Source organism: Astatotilapia calliptera, chromosome 22 (genome assembly GCF_964374335.1).
Source record: "Astatotilapia calliptera chromosome 22, fAstCal68.1, whole genome shotgun sequence".
NCBI classification, from domain to species: Eukaryota; Metazoa; Chordata; class Actinopteri; order Cichliformes; family Cichlidae; genus Astatotilapia; species Astatotilapia calliptera.
In genome coordinates, this window is record NC_137442.1 from 16,239,256 (window position 1) to 16,266,519 (window position 27,264).

General features: G+C 39.5%; 1 protein-coding gene across 1 annotated transcript; it reads left to right on the top strand.

Moving 5' to 3' along the window:
- Positions 1-19,938: 19,938 nt before the first annotated feature.
- On the top strand, positions 19,939-24,690 carry LOC113014768 (general transcription factor II-I repeat domain-containing protein 2-like). Its single transcript, XM_080296442.1, is given in 2 exon segments — positions 19,939-20,894; positions 20,896-24,690. Coding segments are annotated over 2 exon segments (1,317 nt in total). The 5' UTR covers positions 19,939-20,640; the 3' UTR covers positions 21,959-24,690.
- Positions 24,691-27,264: the final 2,574 nt, after the last annotated feature.

Sequence of the window (27,264 nt, forward strand, 5' to 3'; positions counted from 1 at the left end):
GTCAGCTTCACAATGACTGAAAGTAAATGTTAACGCCAGCTTCTTCTACAGTGCAGTGGATTCACTGATGATGATGATGCACTAGATTTAGTGTGTAAATCTTTTACCTTTATAGTTTTATTTATTCATTGATTGAGCCAACAGTCAAATTGATTATGTTGCTAAATTACATGTGTATTCACCTGGATATCAGCTGTTGTTTTTCACTTTTTTTTACTCACACATGACCGTATTTGGACACAAGGGTAGAGCAGATAAGTTAGTTTATCTTATCTCCAAAGTGCATCTATTACTGATGCTACTTCTGACTGGTTAAAAACAGACTCAAAACTAAATGTGGCAGGTCCTGAGACTTGTCAGCCACCCTCCTGGAGACTCTATTCTGCTCCAGAAACCTCTGTGATTGTTTAGGTCACCACCAGTTTTGTGTGGCCGCCTGCAGTTTGTATGGACGGCACCAACTTGACCAACTTGTCTGCCGCATTAACCAACTGCTCACCGAGTGATGGTGAAATGTGAAAAAATGCAAACAAGAAACATCGAGTGTTCATCTTCAGCGTTAAAGTTGTGACTTACTCCCACAACAAACACAATTCACATTACACGGCTTTTACATTCTCTGGTTTGTCTCATTTTTCTCAAAGCTATTTGGTCTTTTGTGCAAACTAAAGGCTAAGGCCTTAGCAGAAACACTGAACAGCTGTTTCCTTTAAATACAACAGAATTTTGAACAAGTGAGGACACTGTGTGCTCATAAGCTTGCTGAGTAAGCACTTAGGGTTTGGGTAAATGTGGGAAAAAAACCCAATAAATATTATAATAGAAAGAACACCCTCCGGTCCCTCTTCTTGAAGATGGGAACCACCACCACGGTCTGCCAATCCAGAGGTCCTGATATCCATGCAACAATGTCCAAGTTTCCTTCGAAATGCTGTTGAAACTCTGCTGACGGTAGGAGCTGAAGATCTTGCGGACTGGGGCCTCTGCCAGGCGTTCCACCAGGTGGTGATCAGTTGACAGCTCAGTACCTCTTTTCACCCAACTGTCCAGAAGACGGATCTGATGATACGATTACAACATCGATCATCGTCTTCCACTTATCCAATTCAGGGTCTCATTGGGGTTGAAGCCTACCCCAACAGTCATTGGGTGAGAGGAAGGATACCTGGACAGATCACCAATCTGTTGCTAACACATTGAGACAAACAACCATTTATGCTCACATTCTCACCTGATCTTTGTTGCTAATAAAGTTCAATAACTATGAAGGCTTCAATAATCTTACAGTTTTTGATCTTTTTATAGATTTAAATGTTATTATAGTATCTCTTTTGACCTCTGCCTCTTCTTCCAAGTCTTCATTCAATGAAGGATAAAAGTGAAATTAAATAGAGAGTAAATTTTATGCAGAGGTTAACAGTTTTAAAAGTAAATGAGAACAAATGGAAGCAAATAGGAATAATGAGTTTGCTATTCAAGTTTTCTTTTAATGTAAGTAGATTTGTTTAAGTGTTTGCGTTGGGCTTTTGCATAAAAATCAAAGTGTGACTGAATTTTCTATAAGAAGAACAGGTGCAGAGTGAAGAGTTAATGTGTCTGCTTTAATCCAACAGACACATTCAAGAAGCAAGGGGAAGAATACATGAATGCATGCAGACATTAATATGCTTCTTAAAGGGAAACTTGACCCTCTCATACCTCTTAGCATTACTTAAGAGATATTTGAAAGCTCAGATCTTTAAAAAACTAACTTCTTTTACATTTTCACTTTGCCATTTGAAGGCATCATACGATTGTTCAGTCTCACACATTTTTCTTGCTTGTTTTTTCCTTTAGCTGTGATCGAGCATCGTGATGGAAAAAAATAAAATAAAAAATTCTTCATGTCATCTTCACATAATTAGAAATATCTGCACACAATGGTCAGTTCTCAGAGTCGCACCCTCATTGTTCTCCAGGTAATTATGACAAGAGGGAACCAAAGACAGCAGTGGTGTGGCAGGCGCACGCATAAGAAGGTCCTCTGTGTCATCCTCTGAAGACCCTGCCTGCTGGAAAACCAACAAAAATAACAACCAACAAGACAACACACTCGGCTGATTTGACTCGGTGCTCTCGGTACAACTTTCTGTTCAGAAGCTTTTTCTCTCACTCCTTCTTCTTCTTTTTGTTTTTAAGTTAAACAGCAAAACAAACAAGCACAGCTCCCACAACCTTGAGAGTGACTGTTAGCCTTCATCTCATTGACTTTTATTTTTTCCTCTCTTTTTCATTTCTTTTCCTCCCACTCAGGCATCACTCGAACAGACACCAGCCCGCTGTTTGATGATCCCGCGTTAAGCGCTCGGCAGCTGAGGACGTTGTTTGCGGTGGCTCTCCGTGTCAAGGTGTTTGCAGATATTAAGTGATTGTTACACACAGACTAATTAAAAAGGTGAATTTCAAAAGCAGTAAATGAATATGCAAATGGTCTGTGTCTGCGCCTCGTTTTCTGAAGTGGTGATAACAATGTGGCTCTAAGCTCTTCTCTTAACTCTAATTTTCCTGATCCACCGTGACAAACAAACAGAAACGATAATCCTATTATATTTTTAATGGCACAGTTTTGTTTTCTCAAGGCAGTTGGTGAGAGATGTTGTTTTTTCCGCGCACGGTTTTCTTCGCCGTCACTGACAGAACTTGAAATCAATTTTCAGCCATTTCTCTTTCAGTCTTCACAGTTTTTCATACTAATTCTGCCTTTCTCTTTGTCTTCATTGTGATGCGTGTACGTACGTCCTTGCAGCGGTCAACTAGAGAGAGCACTGTTTCCTTCTCCAGGGCAGAATTTACATTAAGTAGCTTAGCTTTACTCTGGGTTATTATATGCTGCCATTTTTCATTACTGTAGGAGAGATATGTCCATTTGTTCTGGAAGGTTTTTCCAAAACCTTGACATTTGGAATATTCTGTTGTCTTTCTTATTAAAGCATTTAAATTAATGTCTCCCGTGAATTGTTTTGGGGCTTTATTCGCATAGAGCACTCTGTTTTATTAACCTCAAACACAACAGGAGTGTGTTTGTACTTGTGGCTGACAAGAAAGTCAAAGCAAATATAATTCAACGGCTTCTCACAGCTAGGCATTGCAGGCAGCAATGTGCCATCTGCATTAGAGGTTGAGTAATTGTTTTTAAACCTGTATGGGCTGTGAGTGATCTGCCGAGGCCACATAGCAGCTCTGTTCCAGATGTGTCAGAAGAATTTGAATTATAGTATTGGAAGTGTAAGATTACAACAAATTATTGTGTGCAAGAAAGTTACATGAAAGAGGAGACTTTGTGTTGTGGCAGGCAGTGGTAAAAGCTGCCCAATATGCACTTTATGATTGTCATAGCAACAATCTAGGCAGTGGATATTTGCTCAAAGAAAGAGGAACGTGTTTTCGAAATCAGATGTAAGTCACTGCAAGTCAGAACTGCATTCTTTTAAGTCTGGCTTTCCAAATAAATACTGAACTAACATTCGTAAGAATTTATTTTCCTACCAGTTTTTTCTTAATCGACGCCACTGTCTGCAAAGGCTGTGCGTTGGCTATGTTGCATGTTTTGCTTTTTGGGTGATGTTTGGTAGCTTACAAGACTTCAGCTTTTTTCCTGTGAAACCAGCTCCCAGTTTAGATTGGGAGACAGTCTCTGCTTTTAAGAAGCTTTCCTTTTTGATAAAACTTGTAGTTACAGCTGGATCAGATGGCCCTGAATAAGCTCAGTCTGCTGCAGGACTTCCTATGAAATGTTCTTTTCTTCCCCTATGTGCTTATAATGACAACAGCAAATTTTCCCTTTATCTCACATAGTTTGTGTTTGCTCCTCCGTCTTGTTTTCTCTTTCCCATTTCCAGAGAGATGCTGGAGGCCACCTCCTGGTAAAAGGGAGTTTTTCTTCACTACCATCGCCAACCACTTGCTCAAAGGGGATCTGCAGATTTTCTTTTTTTTTTCTTTTAATATTGCAGAGATTATACCTTGCAATGTTTAGCGCCTTGAGCTAGTTGTTGTTATGAATGGGTGCTATATAAATAAAATGGATTCAAACTGAACTGAATGGTTGGAGGGAGAGTATCGTGCAGTTTAGTCGGATACGGTCCACAATGCATGAACTTAATACTCAATACCAACTCAAAGCCAGGTTTCTTGAACCTTTCCTAAAGTGCTGTTACAGTCACAGATTCTGGATGTAAACCTTGCTCTGTGCTTTGTTTACTGACTGTCATAAATGTGACACTCTAAAATCGGTTAAAGAAATCCAGCAAGTCAATATTTTACTATGGAATCATAGCTGAGAAAGAATTTAGCTGTGCATAACAACACTACAAATGTATTTTCGAGAGAGGCTCGCCTCAGAAACAAACATCTGCTCATTAACGTGTTTCGAAGCTTCAGTGGCGTCGCATAGTTGTATTCAGTTTGCTCAGGATGTAATGTGGTTGAAGGCTCTAGATCAAGCGAGCAAATGGACACCGGGTTCATACCGCTTTGTCAAACTCCCGTTTCGAGGGTCGAGACACTGTCAAAATATTTTGACATTCAATCAGGATTTCTTAGCATTTCTGTACAAAGAACTTTCCTCCACTGGTAAGACAGGTACCACATGTGTCTACACACAGTTTTGACAGTCACATCTCAGCCTGCCAAATTCATACAAATGGCCACTCATGTTTGCATTCAGCAGCACCGGTCACAGCTGCTTGAATGTCTGACAGGCACATCTAGAGTTCAGCCACCCTGTCTGTGTTGACAGCTACTGCTATTAAGAACACCAGCAGTCCACGGCTTCCAGTCGGGCTCCTCGCTGGTTTAGAGAACACAGGGTGAATGTGTTTTGCTTTAAAATGCCACAGATTTTAAAGTGTTCGTTTACTAATTTCCAGCTGAATGTCGGAGGTAATGGCCAGATGAAGGCTTTGGTTTGAGACAAGAGGCAAGAAACAGCAGCGTGACAGCTTCTTTGGGTGTATAGTTCAGTATAAGTAACTTCTAGGACATTTGTGCATGTATTAAACCATAAAAGAGCTAAAAAAAAAAATGCAATATGAGCGCAAAATGTCAACCCTCGAGGATACCGTCAAGAAAGAGTTTTGGCATGGCTGCCTGTTTCCTGATGACAACCAATGGCACATTCATTTCCTAACTAATACCTGAACTAAATGACTTATTCCTCCTGAACTCTCAGAAGGCTTCTAACTGTGATGGCATTATTTTACGATTTTCTCTGCCATGTGCCCTAATCAGTGAATAATAGCGTTAAAAATTCTCAGCTTGAATAAACACCAGCGAGTGCTTATGCTGACAATGTAGGAGTTTCATTTTAAAATGTTTTACCTTCTCTGCTGGAAACGAAGAAAAGTCAACATGTAATTATTGTGGAAGTGTTTGTTTGAATCTTAGTCGACAGAGGTATTTAAGAGTCTGAGCCAAATCCTTATGCAGTCTCCCTTGAACCCGACAGAAGACACCGAGACCCCTTTAATCTTGGAGGTAATGCACTGACAAGCTCTTCTGACGCACCTTTCATTTGAAATGTTTTAATGTCTCTTCACATTCTGCTCCTGTCGTCTCCTTCTCCTTTGCTTCTCCGGGCTCCTCACCCCTCTTTCAGGAGGTAGGCGTTGTCAAACGTATTTAAAAAAAAAAAAGAAAAAAAGAGGGAGCTTGAACTAACTTCTGAGGAACATCAGTCCAACCTTAATCAGAATGTTAGTGCGGCTTTTTAGAGAAGTTCATTTAATAAAGTGATGGCATTTGGAGGAAAGTGCTCAATACCTGCATTCCCGGGGGGGGGGGCGGACCCAGTGACTTCTCGTCCATTAGTGGATGGTGTGTACAGTATTGCATGAACCCCACTAACATCCCCTAAACTAGGCAAGATGCTGTGCACGACTCATACTGGTGTAAAACCGATGCAAAGATGTGGCTTTTTTGTGTCCTCTCTGGCTTTATTGCCTGCCTATTGCTACCATTTATCTTTTTCTTGTCCACGGATGGATGGATCTGTGTCTTACATTTCTTTGTGGTAATTTTGTTTGCAGTCTCTTACTGTGTGATTTTGCAAATGGGTTTTGACTACTTTGGTCCTTTGGCCTTTCCCAGTGGTCCCGCTTAGCAGTTCATCAATCTGGCTGAAAGTTCTAAATGAAGCCTAAACAGCCACATTCGTTTTCTCTTTTCAGGTATCTTCTCTTGCATTAATAAGCTAAAATAAATAAACCTATGATGTTATTTATCCATGTCTCTTTCATCACTGAGTCTGTATAACAGACTTTACCAAGAGCGATCCTTAATCTCATGCACTTTGTTAATTGGAACCTCTTAACTGTCTGTTTCTTTTCAGACATCAGACTAGTGTAAGAGGATTGAAATGCTTCACATACTCTTCCTTTGAGACTGATTTGTCTTAATACCAAATGAGACATGAGAAAGATTTTTAGGCTTGTTTAGAACAGTGGGAACAAGGTTGATGTTGACGAAACCGCTCTGCTTCCCACTGTGTCCACCACAGGGGTTTGCATCTTACCATATGGTCCTGAGACATTCAGGTTTGGCTCTGATCCAAAGCACGGTACATTTTTTATATCGTAATATATGTTGTAATAAAAGAATCCATAGCCGCAAGCAGTAGATCGTGTTTTTTTTTTCACCAATTACTCTGAGCTGTGTGTGAGTTTTAATTTTATGCTGACCATAAAGCCCTCCTCCTCTAAGCGTCAGTAATTTAAAGGCCCTTAATTTTAAAATACCTCGAAAATTAGGCAACACTGAAATCATAAACAAGGCCATAAATCCTCTTTCAATTATACGTAAGGTTTAACATATTAGAAAAGAATCATCTGGTTCTTACATGGACAAAAATTAAGTCAAAACGTGGAAGCATTGTGTAAAAAACGCCCTTACTGCTTCCACAGGAGTTGAGATGGTAAGTAGCTGCTAATCAAATGTACTCGATAACCTGATCGTCAGTGTTGTTTCTTTCCTGGTCTGGAGTATTCATGTGTGTGTTAAGAAAATGCCAAGCAGGAACATTTGGAATAATCTGAGAAAAGAAATCATTGCTGTCTGTCAGTCAAAGAAGGGTTATCTGGTCATTTCCAAATCATTTAAAGTCCATTATTCTACAGTGAGAAAGATTATTCACAAGTGGGACATTCAAGTCAGTTACCGATCTTCCCAGGAGTGGATGTCCCAGCAAATCCAACCCAAGGTCAGACGGTGCAATGAAATATTGCGAAAATCAGCCCAAGAGCTACTTCTCAGACTCCACAGACCTGAGTTATCATGTTAAATGTTCCAGTTCATGACAGAACAGTTAGAAAAAGACTGAACAGGTATGGCTTGTTTGAAAGGATTACCAGGAGGAGTGATGATTTGGACTGGGTTTTTTTTTTTTTTTTACCTGGGCACCTTGTAGTCACCGTGTCAACCATTAACTCCTCTGTATACCAGAGTAGAGTCACATATGAGGCCATTGTAAAGAATAGTGTCCAAAATTCCTCCGTAATGGTGTGAGAGACTGACAAAGATATAGAGAAAACCATTACAGAAGTTATCCGGTTGTTCAGTCTGACGTCACTAGCCGTGTCTGGACCTAAACTCCGCTGCAGGTCCATATATCAAACGATCACTATGGCATTACTGAGAGTTGAAAAACTGTCTAAAGTCTTTCATCTTTAATAAAATGATCAGTGTTCTGCTCTACCAGGTGTAACAATTGAGTTTAACATCCAGGCATCCATGAAAACGGAATTTATGACATTTAACGGAGTTAGAAGTTAGCAGGAAGTTAGCTCGCTAGCTTCTATCTAAATACAATATAGCATGTCCTGACTGCGGGGTTTTGGAAACAAATTAAAACGTACAGCTCTGCTATCACTTCCAGCATAAATGAAGACAGGAAACTAAACAGCAGTGACGTTTGTAGGGTTACTGAAGTTGGGCTAGCTGGTATATAATGATGTGCTACGTGACCGCTAGCGACACGGCTATGTTAGCATAATATAAACAAGCTAACTTTTTTCCACTCGATAAAAGTTAACGTGAGTGTTCTCGGTCGTCAGGAACTGTAATCGCATGGCAGGATGCTGTAAAAGGACCAAACTTCAGCCAGGAGAACAACTGAGATAATCCATCCACAATACGAGGTTAGTCATTCATATACTGCTGCATGGGCTGGGCTGTAGTTACATCCTAAGGTTTTAAAAACTGAGCTTAAATAAATGATTAGCGGTAATAAAAGCCAAGGGAGGTCAACAGTGATCACTGACTGTTTTAGGAGCTTTTTGAGATCAAATAAGAGAAAATACAAAACATTAAACATGTTAACAACACAAAAGCCATATTAAACACAGACTACTTTAGGCCCGGAAGTAGGATTCGTCGTGTCATCACTGAACAACCGGATTGCTCCTGAAGATGGTTCTACATGCTATCGAATCATAGGGTGTACTTAATTTTTTACACACTCCTCCTTTGGTTTAGGTTTTGTTCCTCATAAGATTTTTTTATTACCTTAGAATTAAAAGAGTCTGTAGTTTCCCTTTATCATGACTGTACATCGCTATTGAGTGGTTTTCTTAATTATTTTTTAATGAGGAACATAATCTGTGCCTCCCACAGTCCAAAGACATGCATAGGTTTAGGTTAAGTGGTGATTCACAGTTGACTGTGAGAGTGGATGGTTGTCTGGCTTGTTATGTTAGCCCTCAGGTTAAGCCTAAGGTGTACCCTGCCTGTTGCCCTATGACAGCTGGGATAGCCTTTAGTCCTCCAGAGACCCTGGACTGGATAAGATGGCTTGGATGGATAAACAGTACCTGTGTTATGTTCACGGCCTTTTTTTCCTTTTTTTAAAGTGGAAAAGTAAAATTTTCTACATGAGACAGAGTCTGTGGATTTAGTCAGATTCAGGGGAAATATTATTGCTTCATATACAAATATTATACAGTTCAGTGGCCATACAGGCCTAAACCTGTAACCCTCTTCTGTAAATGCATATAGATACAAATGCACATCACGGAAACACACACACACACACACACACACAGATCATTAATGTATTTCACTTCAAAGTCTTGGCAATTTTTTGATGACATTCACACTCCTCCAGGGTCAAACAGCATCTCACTGCCTCCGTATCAATTATTAAATATTTTAAGAAGCATCCCACCTCCACCTCCATCACCCCCTCGAGACCAATGCTGTTATCATTTTTGTCAGAGTCAGTTTCCATCTGCATTTGTCATCCCCACACACATTTACGAGTTATCAATCGCTGTGTCAGGATGCAAAATAACTGATGTTCTTTGGGGCAGGATTGGATGGGACTATCTCGGGCTTTCAATCAATGCATATTCTCTCTCCTCCTCCTTTCTCTTTCTCTATCTCCCTCTCTCTCGCTCCTGTGCCACAACTCCCTCATAAATCTCAAAGCATTGTGGGGCTGTAATATATTTGTGGGGGGTGGAGGCTCTGCTGTGGGTGTGGATGGGGTTGGGGGGGTTCTGGGTGACAGAAGCAGTAGTTATATTATCAAACATTACACCTTAGGGTGAACACGGTATCAAGGGCTTTCAGACTGTGTAAGCTCAGCGCAGAGGCAAAGAAGGAGGCACGACTATAGCGCGCAGGACGAGAAGGGATTACTTTCTGTCGTCCATAAATCAACTCCCCAGCTAAACTAATCTTTCTGGCTGGATGGCAGAGTAAATACACAGGGTACAGGGATGTAATGTGTGCTTGATGCATCTGGTTATTGCTGCCTGGCTGCTCACAAGAAGGGTGAGAGGCACTCTGCCAGCAGTTACGAGTTTGTTACTGTATGCTCCTCTGCCTGCTATATCCTTCTCTATCTTGTTTCAGATGGCTGTGATGGGTCAGCCAGCTGCACAGCTCTTCATCATATGTGTGTACAGGTGTGCGGATATTATCACAGGCACACAAAAAGAATTTAAGCTCTATAATAGGAGCAGTGGTCATTCTTTTCACAGACAAATGAGAGGCAGAGAATCAAGTCCAGAGAAAAGTTAACATGCATGCATTAAATGATTTCCCTTGGATACCTACTTACTTTCTTTTTTCCTTCCCCAAGGCACGAACCAAGGTGGAGATATGTGATAGGTGCTGTTTGTCTGTCAGCAAGACTAAAGAGGAAATAGCAAGCTGGGTTTTATGAAACTTGGCAGAGCCTAAGCAAAGAAAAAACAACATTAAATGTAACCGCGGGTGTGGTTAATGGGCAGAGGATGCACTCCCAGAGCTCCATTACATTTTATTAAATACAATATTTAACATAGTGGTTTATGTGCTTTTCAGGTGGACCAACTTCCGTTTCTATCCAAGGAAAAGTCAGCACGTGGAAAATGTGTTTATTTAAAACTTTTCAGAATCAGATTCAGAGTACATTATTAATACAAAAATACAAAAAAGTATAAATATGACTTTTAAAAAGCAATACAGTATGAATGTGACATTTAGAAAAATATGAACTGTAATACAGTAAAATAAATATTCCAAAGTTTAACAAAGTTAAACAATGTAATGTAAAATGATTATGTTACTTAATTGCTACTTGTGTCAACACAAGTAGCAATTAAGCAGTTACATGTTTGTGTTCACTTATATATGGATAATGCTTCTATAGAAGCTTGCTGGTTTCATTTTCTATGAGCATTGAGATTGGCATTTGGACGGGTCTGAAGGTGAAAACCTGTGCTCATTGGCTAACCACCTTGTCAATTACACGATGACTGGAGAATTTTATTACATAGTAGGACCAAGATTTCCACAGCATGTCTTTTATCTGTGTCTCTCACCCCAACCGGTCGCAGCAGATGGCCGCCCTTCCCTGAGCCTGGTTCTGCTGGAGCTTTCTTCCTGTTAAAAGGGAGTTTCTCCTTCCCACTATTGCCAAAGTACTTGCTCATAGGGGGTCATTTGATTTTGGGGGTTTTCCTCTGTATGTATTTTTGTAAGGTCTATCTTATAATATAAAGCGCCTTGAGATGACTGTTGTTGTGATTTGGCGCTATATAAATATTGAATTGAAGATTTACAACATATACTTAATTTTGTTGTTGTTGTTTATGACCCCGAATAAGTGACTGAACACATAAATTCAGCACGAAAGTGTTTGTAGAAGTCTACACAGGAGTGTAAGTCATTTTGCAACTATAGCTATCGACGTCTGTTGGACTTCAGACAGAATGCAAATTTAAGGTGCTTCCATATTGGCTCAGTTTTTCCAACCCAGAAACCACATCCATGTTTTATGCTATGATATTGCATAGTGTGCACTGCTGCTCCAGCCGGGCAGCAACTTTTTTATTTGTGCAAGCTTCCTAGCTGTTCAAATTTCGGAAAACCAACAAATTTTAGAGCGTCCATTGACTTTCATCAGTCATGCCTACAGCAGCTGAAAAACACCATATTACTGCATTTTTCATCCAAAATAGTAGTCCTAATTATTTTATTAGCCTGTGTCACTTGGGTCAGTAGCATCATTCTGAGGAATCGTTTGCAGAAAACACAAAAATTATATAATATAATTATAGTCTTTTCAGTATTAATTTCTGGTAGGTGATTTTATTAGCTTTGGACAGAGTCAGGGTGTTTATCAGTTTTCTCCAGATGTTGATTTTTAATTAATCAACATATTAAGCAGACAGATATGAATGATATTGATCTGATCGAATTCATGGGAAGAAACTGTAAATGGTATAAGCATATTTATCAAAATGTTATATATTAAATTAAAGGTTTTAATATTTTTAAATATAATATTAATATAGGCATCATATTTTAATATTTGACATTTAAACTGTAATATTTAATTATTAAAAATCTAAATATATTTTTTTTATCCTAAGAGGCAGCGTTCGACCGTGTCTGTGGATAGGTCTTTATTATAGGGTGGGAAAAATGACCTACATTACATTTAGCTTATTCTTATTTTTAATTGTGTAAAATGTTTCTAACATATGCAATAACATGTTTTCAGTTATAAAGAACTGAGTTTCTCTCTTCTTTCTTGTGTGTTTGTTACTTGGAAAATAAGACTTTAAAAACCCTCCACAGCAGTTTGACAGATGGTTATACAGTAGTAATGGCGGTAAAGAATGAGGGCATTACCATTTGAGAACACAGTACACCGCAGCACATGGGGCTCCCTAATGTTAGAGCAGTAGGAGGGGCAACATAATGAGAAGCCAAGCCAGGTCTTCACAGAAGCAATTTAAGTTCAAATCAGACCTCAGGGAAACAAAGAAAGCCCTGGTGACATGTAGCCTGCTCAGACGAAATCACCTCTTACATTGTGTCTGGGTTCACCTGATAAGTTGTTGGGTTTTTACATTTCCTTGTGAAAAGGATTTTGTCACTGCGGTTGAGAACACCACGAGGGACTCGGGACCTAAATGACTATCTGGAATAGCAGCACGGACAATCCTGCATCCCTATGGAAAACAATAATTGACCCAGAAGATGCATAAATGGCTGTGGAAATTCTAACAAGGCGTATTTCTGTTAAAAATGATCTCAGCAGAGTACTATTTCATTGTACAGTTAGGCTGGAAGTGCTCAATGAAAAAAAAAATCTGCAAAATCGCAGTTACCGCCTGTGCCAAAGTGCCGTGGCTGTACTAATCATCATTTAACATTTTAAATCAAAAATTATAAAATATGCGACACTGACAACCTCTGAGTTCTCAGGACTTGTCAAATATCAGTAAACTGAGCATCCTTTAATATAATCTCCCCCATTTTTCACTATTTTCTCAAATCTGACACATTAAATACTTATTTTGATTGACTTAAAAATATCTAGGTTGCAAATTTCAACTGATCTTAATCAGATTTAATACATTTCTTAAATTGTTATTGTTTTTTCCACAGGCTCCTTTTCCTGTCTCGTTGTGTGAATAAGTCTGAGGAGTTTCTGGTGATAAGTGAAGAACAGATTATTGACAAAGGTGGAGATCAGCCATCGTGCACGTCAAGCTAAATGACAAATCAGTAGCTGTGGGAAGGAAAAAAAAATGAAGGAAGGAAATGTTTACAGCTCTATGCTTCAGTCTTGATCCTTTCAATCTTCAGATCACGTAATGTTTTTGTTTTTTTTACTTAAATCCACAAAATTACAGATAAATAAAGCTGTTACAATACAAGTAGCTAACAGCAACCTTTTCACTGCAATAAAACTGAATCTTTAAAGGTAAAGGTGCTGCTCGAAAACTGGTGAAATACTGGAAGCCTTTTGTTCAGATTACCTCAAAAACTGTAAGTGTGAATTTTAACTGTTAGCTTAAACCTTTCGCTCTACTTAACTTGAACTCCTGCAGGCCAGGAAGATGGTATGATGGAAAAAAGTGACATAGCAAAGCTTGAGTTACACTGGAAAAACCTACATGATCTAAAGGACAGCAGCAGCATTTAAAAGCATGCGACGACTCTTGAGTCATGATTTTTTCTCAACTAGCACATTAACTGTTTTTCTCATTGACTGATTCTTTGTTCCTTTCATCTTGATTTCTCGTTTAAAGTTTAGTAGTCATTATTATTATGTTTATGCATGTATGTACATTTAAGAAAAAAATATGATGAAAATGCTAAAGTCTGCCTTAAAAGATGTGATGTGGCTTGTAGACAAACCTTTTGGATCTAATTTAACACCTAAAGCCAGTTATAAGCTGAAATTCCCCGACGTTTATAAATCCCATAATTTTAACTGATTTAAAACTTACTGGACATGCCCATCCTGGGAATGTTAACGTTAAGGCTCTCAGCCAGGTACTTCTGATCCACAATCCTCACTTATTCTCATCAAACTCTTTAGTCGTTTTCCTGCAGTGCTGGTATAGTGGAGTCTCTTTGGAGGAAGATACTGAGAATAACAAGCTGTTTACTTCAAGTTCAACAGTGCCTTCATATATGAAAACCACCAAAAGAACAAAAAAGTGGGGAAATAAACTAGAAAAAGATTAAAAACGTAACAAAACAAATTAGATGGAAGTAGACGCGGATAGAATGGGCAGGCTGGTTGTAACTATATCTCCAGGAGACGTGGATCATGTATCACACAGAGTAAAACCCCAACAGGATCTGTTGACCTTCCTCCTGAATGCTAACGTGCACTCACCTCCTTTTCATTCCAGCAAACAGAGCTGTTTGCCTCCACGTCGACTTCTATGTGTCTGAACGTCATTGCCTAGATCCAACTGGCCAGCTGCAATATTGCATTATTCATAAAACATAAACACGCAAAATGGATTCCTCTGGTCCACTCCCCACCAAAGTCAGAAGATTAATGAGTCACTCTTTAGGTTATAATTCAAAGTTCATCCTCACATACATCATATTTTGAAGCACATAGATTATAAGAGAGAGAACATTTATCATGCGACAGGGCATACACAAGCTCCCCTGCACACATAACACACACACACATGAGTCCCGTCTACAGTCACACACACACACACGCAATTTGTTTTAAGCAGCAGGCCTCACCAGAGTGAACCTCCTCTTTCACATCCAGTTATTCTAATTTTATTCAGACACGTCTCTGAAGCATTAAAGGGCCATTTGCACAAACAGATGAAAGATAATAGTCTAAGAAACTGGTCATTCCTATACTCTGCTGCCCTGTGAGAACAAGACAGATGATAATCATTCATCACAATAATCAAACCGTGAGGCACGCGCAGGATCTTCAGCGGCTTCCTAAAATATCTGAGTCGTAAAACTGGTGCTTTGAAACAGGAGAAGGTTCAGGCAAACAGCAGATGGCCGGTTAGAGAATTTGAAATGAAGTGATTTATACGATTTTAACTCATTCCCCTAATTAGAAAATGCTTTCGAATAGACGATATCGCCTGTGAGGTTTTTCTTCTTTTGAGCATATTGAGCACCATTTATGTATTAATGAGAGAAGGCTAAATAATAGAAACACCTCACATTATAATGCAATAAACCTTAATAGCACCACACAGATTTTTAATTATAGTTCTAAAGAAATATTACTTATTATGTTTTCTGTTTTTTGTTTAGCTGATATTATTCTTTTTTGAGAGGTGCCTTTAAGAACCAGTGTGAAGCCATATTTGTTGAAGGAGCAGTCTGACCTTCTGGGAAGTAGACTTATTTACTTTCTTGCTTAAAATTAGGGGATGCTGAAGATCTGTCTCATAAAAGACTGTCATTTTGCTTTTTGAAATACTGGGTAAAAACTGGTAAAGGTGACTAAAAATGTGCAGATGATTTCTAAGGCATAAGCAGAAACCGTCCAAGAGCTTCCAATAGTCTTGAACATCTTCTAAAATCCAAGTATGTGGTTAAATTCTATTTATGCAGATCACATAAAGACTATAGTTAGAAATAATGGGAAACACATTTTGTTACCTCTATGCCAGTGGAGGCAGTTGTTTTATTGCTTACTCAGTTGAATCCAGTTTTGCCTTCAGAACTGCCTCAAAACTTTGTGGCATAGATTCAGCAAGGTGCTGGAAACATTCCTCTGAGATTTTGGTGCATATTGGCACGATAGCATCACACCGTTGCTGCAGATTTGTCGGCTACACATTCATGATTTGAATCTTCCGTTTCGCCACATCCCAAAGGTGGAAATTTGTGCCAAGTGAATATGGCCACACTATTCCACCCCCAGCATTCCACTCAACCAGAAGTATTGATATAAGGCAGGATGGATCCATATATTCATGTTCTCCACAGCAAATTCTAACTACCATTGTAATCAGATCAGACCAGGTAAAATGAATCAAGTCTTCTCTTGTCCAACTTTGTGAATTTTAGCCTCAGCTTCCTGTTCTTAGCCGATGGCAGTGGTGTGGTCCTGGTGTGGTCTTCTGCTGCTGGAGACCATCTGTTTTAAAGTCATGGTTATTAGAGTTACTGTTACTCCTTTGAGCATGAAGCAGTCTGACCATTCACCCATGACCTCTGAGATCCCCCATACGGAAAAGAAATAGTAAAAACCTATATGTGATTACTCATGAAAGTGGCCACTTTCATGAGTAAATCATATAAGGCTTACATGATTTTCTCATGAAAGTGGCCACTTTCTCATTACTTTCATACATTGTTTTAGTAAGTATCCAAAACATACAAGTTTCATTATATAATTTTTCAAGGGATCTTATATCTGTTTTCACTCTTATATGCTTTTCATACAAGTTTCACACAAGACAGATACAAACTTTATAAGATTTATATATATCTTTTCCATATGGGTCAACAAGGCCCTTTGCCGCTCACTGGATATTTTCTGTTTGTCAGTTTTGGAAAAACCTCAAGAGGGCAGGAAAATTCCAGAACATCATCAGTTTCTGAAATATTGGCACCATCCAGAAACCGCAGCCACTTAAATCACCTTTCTTCCCCATTCATTTTGACCATTAATGGGAAGGATGATGCTATATTTCATCATAGTTTGGTTAAATCTACATACTTAAATGAGTTGCTATTAAACGATCAACCGATTAGAAATTTGCATTAAACGTGCCGTTACTGTAAACAGGTGTACCTAATAAATTGTAAATATAAATTTATTTAAACAAACTCCTGGCAAGAAAAAGGAGATTACCAAATCAAACGTGTAACAAAATTACGATGGTGTTTAGCATCAATGATGAGGATAACGTGCTGTAAACGTTTGGAAGAAAACTCTCAAGCAGAACCCTTCAGGACAAGTCGGAAAAACTTGCGCAGTGACAGTTACATTATGGACTGTATAAACATGCATGAAATTGACAAAAAAAAGGAATGGCAGCCTCATCAAAAATAATTCATCCCAGAATACAAGTCTGGTACATTGGATTAGCTGCTGGTCACAAATGAAACACAGACTTCATCAACTTTCTAGCAATTTGTACTGACAGCTGATAACCTCTCAAATATCCCGGCAAACATTAACCCTGCCTCTCAAAATGATAGACTGTATTATGTTCTAATCTTCCCTCAAATACTTGATAAGAAAGGCTAATTTGAGTGCTGATGGAGTTGAGAATACAGCTGAAGCTCAAGAATAGATACAGATATGGTATCGTAATCACAAAGAGGCCTGACTGCACATATTTAGAAACAAATTGGGCTCTTCACAAGTCCAATCACACTTTTGGAGAGTTGATGCCAGAAGATTGAATTCTCTCTAAATTGGCATGCCAATGTCACAGATGCCACTTCAAATGAGGTTTGAACATATATTCATTCTGTAGCTCATTGGCTTATGTTAATCCTCTCCATTTGCCACTTGTCAGAGGCAAGTGTCTTTTAGCGTCGCCATCCTCTCCCAGTCTTTCTGTAACTCACACAAGATGTGTCAGTCTCTCAATCAAGCAAAGGGCTTTGAGATCAGCTTAAACTTTTCTAGCCACTGATTAGATAATAAATTATGCCAGAAATGTATCCAATTTAGCAAAATTTAAGCGCTTTGTAGAATGATTTATAGACCAGGGGCTATGTGGAAGCAGCGGATGTGTCCACCCAGCATTAAGTATAGAACCAAGACCAAACATCATAAGCAGCTACAGGCTACACGGCAGATGGAGCCATGAAACTCTACACCCTGCTTCCTATACCTCATGACTGCTGTAGAGTTGCATTACTGTTAGTTTGGTATCTAAAACTGCAAGCAATGCGGCGTGGATTTGTAACACAACCACGGATACTGCTTTTTAAAATTGCATTGTGTGGTTTTCAGATATTTCACTTATTTTTTTTTTTAAAAAAACCTTAAAACTGAAAAATATCTTTATACCTTTTTAATGTATTTTTTTAAAGCTTCAGTCAAACTGTTGTAAAAATTGCACAGCAACGTACTTGCAAGCAGTAAAAATCTGTGCTTTTCCAGTGATTGCAGTGAATTTTTTGCTGCCATAGGCCAACTACAAGTAGTCATGGCAACCAATTGCCCACACGCAACCTCTGAGCACCACTTTTGATCACTGGTTGCCTGGGTGGAGGCGACCAGAAATTGGCAAAAGTGAATAATTACTGTCTAATTTATAAACGCATTGCAGTATATCTATTTTCAGAAGACTCAACTCTCCTGGTTGCCGACTGGTTATACTCTGGTTATATTCCTGTGTTAAAGCAAGGTTTGCAGTTAAATTCCGATCCTGCAGCAACTACGTCAATTTTTGTGGAGGAATTTCTAAATTTCTGTTTCAAATCTACAACGATCAAGCTGGACTATGAATGTAAGCTGTAAATAGGAATTTCTGTGCATGTAGACAGTGACAGATTTGCACAAAGATTTATTATAGTTCCTGTCACACCTCAGATAGATTTAATTTATTCAACCATACAAACTGTTAGCAGACTGACTTCATCCAGCTGCCATTTTTCACCATGTTGATGCACTAAAGAAGGCGATATCTGACGACGCATGGTTGTAAACTTTATCCCAGCAACAGGATTACAACTTCATTGCGCATCGTTGCAATAATTTTGGTTGTGCCACAGTCTCCAACCACTATGTGGCCATCATAATCCGATTACTTTTTTTAAGTCACGAGTAAAGTAAGGGATTACTATTGCAAAAAAGTAAGTAGATTACCCTTGCTTTTCCGTAAGCATGCTGCATTACTAAACTGTGATTTTGTTTGTGAGAGTGTCTCATGACAATGACTTAAGCGCATGCATGTCCATGGCAGCAACAGACGTGTGCAGATCAACAATGGATAATATGGAGTGCGGGAGAGAGTACGACTATACAGCGTTTAAAGCTTGGAAGTGCTGACGTTACTTTGAGTTTGATTCTGTAAAAGTGACAAAAACATTAGCGTCCGCTGTACACTCTGCGTGGGAAGAAAACTTCTTTCTACAGTGAAAAATTACGCTTCAAATCTGAGCAAGCACCGAGCACGCTGCCAAAGGAATGTGAAATTCACAGAGAAACCCCCGGATCCCCCCACTGACATGACCGCTGCGGCACCGAGCGAACCTCCACCGGCCCCACTCCTGCTAAATAGGTGAAAATAGACTTAAGATCGACAGGACTTAGTGCTGCTGAATCTTTGATTTTATTTATTTTGTGCTGTGTTTTACTTGCATCTATTTGTTAAAGTGAGTGTAAACACAAAAAATTATTTTATTTTATGTGTTGGAATATACAGAAAATAGGTTTAAATGTTAAACAAATTTCTTCAAGTTAAAGACAGTTGCATATAATTTAATTTTTGCTTGATGCAATGTGAATAAAGTTAAAAGATTCAAACTAATAATAATTTTTAATAAGAGACTTTTCCATTTGATTCAGTTTTATATGATGGATTATGCAGAAAAATAGAATTGGGCTGAAAGGTCTGTTACTTTATTACGTATTCAGGTTGTGTACCATGTTTTTTTTAAAAGAAACTAAGTAATAAAGTAACTAATTACTTTTGAAAAGAAGTAATCAGTAAAGTAACGGGATTACTTTCTTGGAGTAGTAATCAGTAATTAGTAACTAATAACTTCCTTGAAGTAACTTGACCAACACTGGTGGCCATCGCATAATCAACCCTGTGCTGCTCACTCACGTCACATTCAAGCTGAAATGTTGGTGATAAAGATTCAAACAAGAACAAAGATGCACTTGAGAATTCGTTGTCACTTTACACCCGACCACATTTGAACATTTCTGCTCACATTGAAGCATCAACAAGAATTTAGTTGAAACGTGAAAAAATTAGCATATCAATGCTACGGTGCAGTTAGGTAGACAACTAGATTGATCACCTGACAATGTCTCCAGGCTGTAACATATATTGAACGCACCTTTGGCTGCCATGTCAAAGCTCCGCCCACTCCTTTGCCTTGTGCACTTTCTAAACTGCTGTGTGTGCTGAATCTGAAATGTAGCACTCTTAAACAAATCTACCACCAAACAGGATGAACTCTGGCCCGCGGGCCAAATTTGGCCCGCAGCCTAATTACATTTGGCCCGCGAGGCCATACCAAATTACTATTAGAGCTGGCCCGCCGGTCTTAAGCAGCGCATGTACTGCTAATACTACAACTCCCAGAATGCTCTGTTGGCGTTTTGGCGCGTCAGTCAGGACAGGACCCATTAACGCCCTCTCCTCTGTTGACTGTAGTCATAGCAACCGCGCGAATACTCCCGCGCTACCTCTCCCAAAATGGCGAAAAGAAAGAACGAAAACAGGAGCTTCCTGGACAGGTGGGAGACAGAATATCTGTTTACCTATGTAAAAGACAGACCTGTTTGTCTTGTATGTGGAGCTCATGTGGCTTTAACCAAGGAGTACAACATTAGACGACACTATGAAACGAAACACCAAGAGAAGTACAAGGACCTGGACATGACTCAAAGGCGCCGGAAAGCAGAAGAGATGAAAAGAAGTTTTGTTTCACAACAGACTATGTTCAAAAAAGCCATATCACAAAGTGAGGCTGCTGTAAAGGCTAGTTTTGTTGTGGCAGCAGAGATCGCAAAATCAGCCCGGCCCTTCAGTGAGGGAGAGTTTGTGAAAAGTTGTATGATGAAAGTTTGCGACGTTGTGTGCCCAGAGAAAAAGCAAGCATTTTCAAATGTTAGCCTGAGCAGAAACACAGTAGCTGATCACACGTGAACTTGCCAACAATCTAAATAACCAGCTGATGGAGAAGGGAAACAGTTTCGTTGCATTCTCCCTCGCTGTGGATGAGAGCAGCGACGCCTCTGATACTGCCCAGCTTTCAGTCTTCATCCGTGGTGTGGACTCAACTCTCTGTGTTACGGAAGAACTTTGAGGATTAAAATCAATGCATGGAACAACCACAGGGAAGGAAATATTTGAAGAGGTTTCCAAATGTCTAACTGAAATGAAGTTGCCATGGGAAAAACTTGTGGGGTTAACGACAGATGGTGCACCAGTGTGGTCAAAGGAGCGGACTGGTGGGCAGGGTACGGGAGAAGATGCGAGCGGAGAACTGTGCAGGTGAGCTGACTGTTTATCACTGCATCATACATCAAGAATCACTTTGTGGCAAAGCCCTAAAGATGGAACATGTTATGACCGCAGTAACACGAGTAGTTAACTTTATAAGAGCCAAAGGCCTGAATCACCGCCAATTCAAATCTTTTCTTGAGGAGTGTGGTTCGGAAGACGTGCCGTATCACACGGAGGTGAGGTGGTTAAGCCGAGGGAAAGTACTGAACAGATGTTTCGAGCTACGCGAGGAAATATTTCAGTTTCTGGAAAGCAAAGGGCAAGACACAGCTGAGCTCAGGGAGCAAGAGTTTCTGTGTGAGCTGGCCTTTATGTGTGATATCACGAGCCATCTCGATGCGCTGAACCTGCAGCTTCAGGGACGGGGGCGTATCATCACAGATATGTACGCTGCAGTGAGGGCTTTTAAAACGAAATTGTGCCTGTGGCAGAATCAGATGCTACAAGGAAACCTGGGCCATTTTCCCTGCTGCCAAACGATGAACATGCAAATCTCTACTGCTGTGTTCCCATGCGTACAGTTTGCTGAAAAACTCTGTGTACTCAGTACTGTGTTTACCCGGCGGTTTGCCGACTTTGACGCCCAGAAATGTCGATTTGAACTGCTCAGTAATCCTTTTGCAGTTGACGTGGCAAAAGCACCAACAAACCTCCAAATGGAGCTGATTGAACTCCAGTGTAGTGACACGCTGAAATCAAAGTATGATGCTGTGGGCGCTTCACAATTTCCACATTTCATCCCTGACACAATGCCTGGGCTCCGCACCCACGCTGCTCAGATGCTCTCCATGTTCGGCAGCACTTACCTATGTGAGCAACTATTCTCCTCAATGAAGATGGCCAAAACATCTCACAGGAGACGTCTGACCGATGAACACCTTCACTCGATCCTGAGGATTTCCTCAGCTCAGAGCCTGAGCCCAGACATTGAGGAACTAGCATCCAAGAAGAGATGCCAGGTATCTGGCTTGGACGCATCAGAGTAGATCAGTGTGTAGCAAACTGAGCTATAATTACCATTTTCTTTGTGCAATTTGTCTTGCTACTCCCAGACATGGGCTTGAATGGTTTCACGTTTAATGATATTTTTATTAGTTAAGTGGTTTATTATTGTTATTTTATTTTTACATTTATTATTAGCCTGGGGAAAAAGTTTACTGCTAAAATTTAAATCAGAAGGCTGCAAATACAATTTTTATTTAAGAAATGCATTCCAGTGATATGTTATTTAATTGGAATTTCAATTTTGCATGTGTGCAATATTAAGTTATATATGTTTATATAAGTTCTATATCGTTCAGTATTAAGCGTTGCTTATTCCATATTCAGTTTTTCAGCAAAACTTATTTGAGTCTTTAAGAAAAGGTTCCTTGTTATATCTGGAGGAAGATTTTTTTAAATAAATATTAACGTTGGCCCGCGACTTTGTTCCAGTTTTGAATTTTGGCCCACTGTGTATTTGAGTTTGACACCCCTGCCTTAAGGTTTATTCTGGGTTTCTATTTATGAAATCACCCAATGGCCTCAGTGAGCACTTCATGCCGGATGTAGAGTTTTACTGCAAATTGGGATATCTCATCTTGTCAGATCACCTTGCAGGATTTACTGCACTGCTTCTCCTCATCAAGGTACATGTTTGTTGCTTGGTGACGTCATGTCTAGGCCTCGGTCACATAGCGCTTGTTTGCAGTAACATAAAGCTTTGGGGCTGGTGACAAAGGTACGGTACACTCTTTAAGATCTGCACATGGGATGTGTTTGTCTTTGATGTCTGCGCGCTGTGTGTAATATTTGCGTTTGTATTATGTTCTTGTGGCGCACACAGCTATCTGTCCCTGCTGTTTGGAACTTTTTCTTTATTTTATGTGGCTTTTTAGTGCATACTAGCTTTGGGGATGTGAACATGAATATTGCAGACAACTGTATGTGATCATGTTCCATTAGTATTTGTTTCCTGGGAAGTTAGCAAAGTATTCTCAAAACACAGGTCATGAGTCAGTTTGTTTATTATTCATAATAACTAACAGACAAGCTGTTTTATCCTTCAGACTGCTGCTGCAGCTGTCTTCAGTTTTATAAGTACTTATGGTCATCTGCTGCTTATTTAGAGCTCATCAAGCTTTTAGTCATCTTCTGCATACTAATGTGTCTGACTTTCTGATGTGCACTATATCAATTACAATTATCAATAATGATTTCCCTTCATTTGTATGTATGGTAATTATAGTGGGCCAATGTCCAAGGACCAGACCATATTTGTTAGAAACACACAACTGTTGCCGATTATTTATAGTAGTACTACAGGTACTAATAGATGTACAGTAGGGTCCATAGTTTGTTGGACAATTACACAACTTTGTACTTTTTTTTTCTTTTTTGTTTGTTTGTTTTGTACACCATTACAGTAGATTTTCAATCAAACAATCAACATGAGATCCAAGTGCAGACTTTCAGCCTAGTTTTCAGTTTCAAGGGTTTTAACAAAATCTTACAGTCATTTTTATACACACTCCTTTTTATGAGGCTCAATTAGTGGACAAGCCATCATAATTCTAATGATCAGGACTGTTTTTAATTCTTCAGTAAAAACTGTTTGCAGTCAGTGACTGCCTGAAGTCTGGAACCCAGAGACATCACCAGATGCTGCGTTTCCTCCCGTGAGAGGCTCTGCTAGCCTTTACTGCCGCCGCCTTCAGTTGTTGCTTGTTTGTGGGTTTCTCTGCTTTCAGTTTTATCATCATTAACTGAAAAGCTGAGGTACTGAGGTGAGATCACGTGACTGACTTGGCCATTAAGTCCCATTTCTTTGCTTTGAGAAACTTTTGCATGCTTTGGGTCATTATCCATTTGCACTGAAGTGCCATCTGATCTGATGTAGCCGATTTCTGTCTGAACAGAGAGTATAGCCCTGTACACTTCATAATTGATCGTCCCACTTTAATCATCATAACACTGATAAACAGTCGTGGCTTTGTTCCACTGACAGTCATACATGCCCATGCCATACTTCAATTCAATTCACTTTTATTCGTACAGCGCCAAATCCCAACAACAGTCGCCTCAAGGTGCTTTATATTTTAAGGTAGACCCTACAATAATATATACAGAGAAAAACCAGCAATCATATGACCCCCTATGAGCTTTGGCAGCGGTGGGAAGGAAAAACTCCCTTTTAACAGGAAGACTGGCCATTACCTTACCTCCACTATGTTAATGCACTCTGCTTTAGATCATGAGCTGTTTGTCCTTCTCCATACTTTTTTCTTTCATTTCATTTGGCCACACGTTCACCTTGGTTTCATCTGTCCAATCTGTTCTTGATTATACACCTTGACATTGTCAATGACACACCTACCTCCTTGAAAGTGTTCTTGACTTGGTTAGGTGCTGTTAAGTTTTTTTGTTACCAGAGAAATAATTCTGTCCGGTACTTAAGTCGTCTTCTGTGGTCTTTCAGTCCTTTTTATGTTGCAGAGCCGGCCCGTGCTTTCCTTCTTTATAAGATTGTTGATTGGGCCATTCTTAAAGTTCTGCCACCCCGATGTTCTCCCTCAATTTCACTTGTCTTTGGGTTTCATATTTAAAATTACAGTTAAATTAAAGCTATAAAATACCAGTTCAACACTTTGAGTAAGCTTGAGATATTTTGCTTTCTTCATTAATCATGAAATATTACCTGGCCATGAAACTGCTTCTCTGTCTGTGATGTAAATGTATATTATTTTTGAGCCTGTGAGCATCACGACTGTTCGATTTCAAATCCACTGTGGTGTTGTGGCAAAACTAAACTAACTCAACTGTTTGACTTTAATCAAATTTGTTGGAATTTCAGTTGAATTTCTTTAGAAAAGGGTTGTTTTTTTTGCTAGCCTTACATTTGTAGGTTTGTTTACCAAATTTGGGGTATTAAAGAAAGAAAATACATGCCGGGGCTTGATGTTTCATCTAGTGCTTTGTTATGGCTAGTCTTCAGTATGCACCAACTTTACTTTACTGTGCTTATGCTGAGCTGTACCAGGAAACAATCATAGAGAACTGCTCTCAAAAACGGAAATCCTCATTTATTCCAACATGTTATGTAGGCATCAACAATCCCCTTTCAAGTACAATTTATATTGTTATCTGTAGTGTTAAAACAAACACTGACAGCCGCCCGTTAAATTCGCACAAAGGTTGTTACAGCAGTAATAAATCCCTAATTTGATTACAAGATTAAACAGTTTTTACAACACAAAAATTCCGTAAGGCTTCAATTACAGCTCTGATTTTCCCATTTTATGTTTAGACAATACTCACAAAGCCACAGATCATATTCTCTGCTACTACAAACAATTCCTTGTTATTATAAGGCTGATTGCTAAATGTTTCCCTTGCTTTCCTTTTTCCCCGTGTTTTCACTGGCTCACACACTGCATCTGCCGCCCGCTTCCCTTGAGGAGCATTGTGGGTAGGTCATATGATCTCACACTACTCATCATCTTCCCTTTGATGAACAAATGAGAAGTCCTGTGCCCTTTGAAGCATTTTTGTGTGGCACATTCAGGCAATTAATGCGTGCGTAAAAAGCCAAAGCGAGGATAGATGAGAGCTGATGACAAGGATGGCGGCAGGAAACGAGAGGAGTCAGAGTGGAGGGACAAGGCAGCGAGAGAGGCTGGTTTCAAGCTTCATCACCTCTTTCCAGGTGTCTCTGCCCGCATGATTTCTTCTGTGCACTGCAATCAACTTCCTTAATGAAATAAGTAATTAACATATTATAATTGTGCTGCAGTTTTATTTGCCGGAAATCATTTTCCACATCTAACACTATGCTAATTTAATCTGTTTCCCATTCAACAACGTGACCTTTTGTGATTAAGTTAATGGCAGATTTTTTTTTTCATTGTTCTCACACGTATGCGTGAATGTATGGGAGAGACTAAAAATGTCAAGATTTTAATGTTTTTGCTGCGGATACTTGTATTATTTTTTCTTAATGGAGAAAAATAAAGTAGTGTCTGCATTATTATTATTTTCTGACTCACCGAGTGTACATAAATCAAAAAGCAGACTCGCCGCGCAATCTTGTACACCTTTATTTCGATTCCTTTGTTTCTATGCATGCATAATCTTCTTGAAAAACTTACAGGCTTGATGCAATAACTCTTGCAAGGACGTGGCCATTTTTATTAGGCAGCACTGGGCGACTACGGCCACTTTATTAGGTACATCTGTTCAACTGCTTCTTAAGCAAATATCTAATTAGCCGATCAATCTGATTGGCTAATTTCAACTCTTAGACAGGGTCATGGTGAGCTGCTGATTTACTGAGATTTTCTCACACAGCCATCTCCTCTAGGGTTTACTGAGAATGTCTGAAAAAGAGAAAATATCCCATGAGTAGCTACAAGTTGGATGGCAAATACAGATGTGGTTGCAGCTTTAACACAATTTAACATAGCTCCACCTCTATTCTGGAAAAAAAGAATCTTTCTGGCAGCAGTTGCATTTGGTCTTGTGATATCTACTGGAGGGGTTGATTTCTTTTTATTCTGATTGGGATTATTTTGATGCTGCCACTAAATAACGTTTAACCAGAAAAGCGGGACACACGAGTGTTTAAAAGCTAGCTGCTTAATATCGTATTGATGCCTCCGCGCAGCCAGAACAGCTCTGCCTCTATTGCTGCATGAACACAGGACCTCTTGGGTTGCTTGTAGTGTCTGGCACAGAGACGTGGGCATCCAAGGCCATAGGGGATGCGCCTTAGTGTGCAACATGTCAAAGGAACGTCCGCATGAAAGCCAAGACCCAAAGGGTTCCCTGCAAGAACTGAATTCTTGAAGACGATCGGCATTATCCGCTTCTCCTGTCGGTGGTTTTAATGCTGTGACAACACAACCTCCTGCTGTATTGCCAAATAATTTAAAAGAGAAGAACAACTGTGGTTTCAAAGTTGCTGGATTGATGCATTATTCTGACACAATACAGTGTTTCACAAGCTGCTGTTGGCTACAGAGCATCCATGTGTTCACGTTATTATTCCAGTTCTTGTACATCGTGCTTTGCTTTTAAAGTTTTTTTTGGTTGTTATTTGTGGCGCTCTCCACTTTACAATGTGGCAGGCAGGATGTAAAAAATATTCTCTGAAAGAGCACAATTCTGTCATCGACACAAGAGCAAAAAAACTCAAGCAGTAATCTGACTGCATATTGTTTGAATGTTTTTGGGGTTTCCAGACAGCCAAAGAGTCCCCTGGCTCTTAAGTCCTTCTACTGGCTGACAATCAAACTCATCAGGCCTCGCTCTTTCC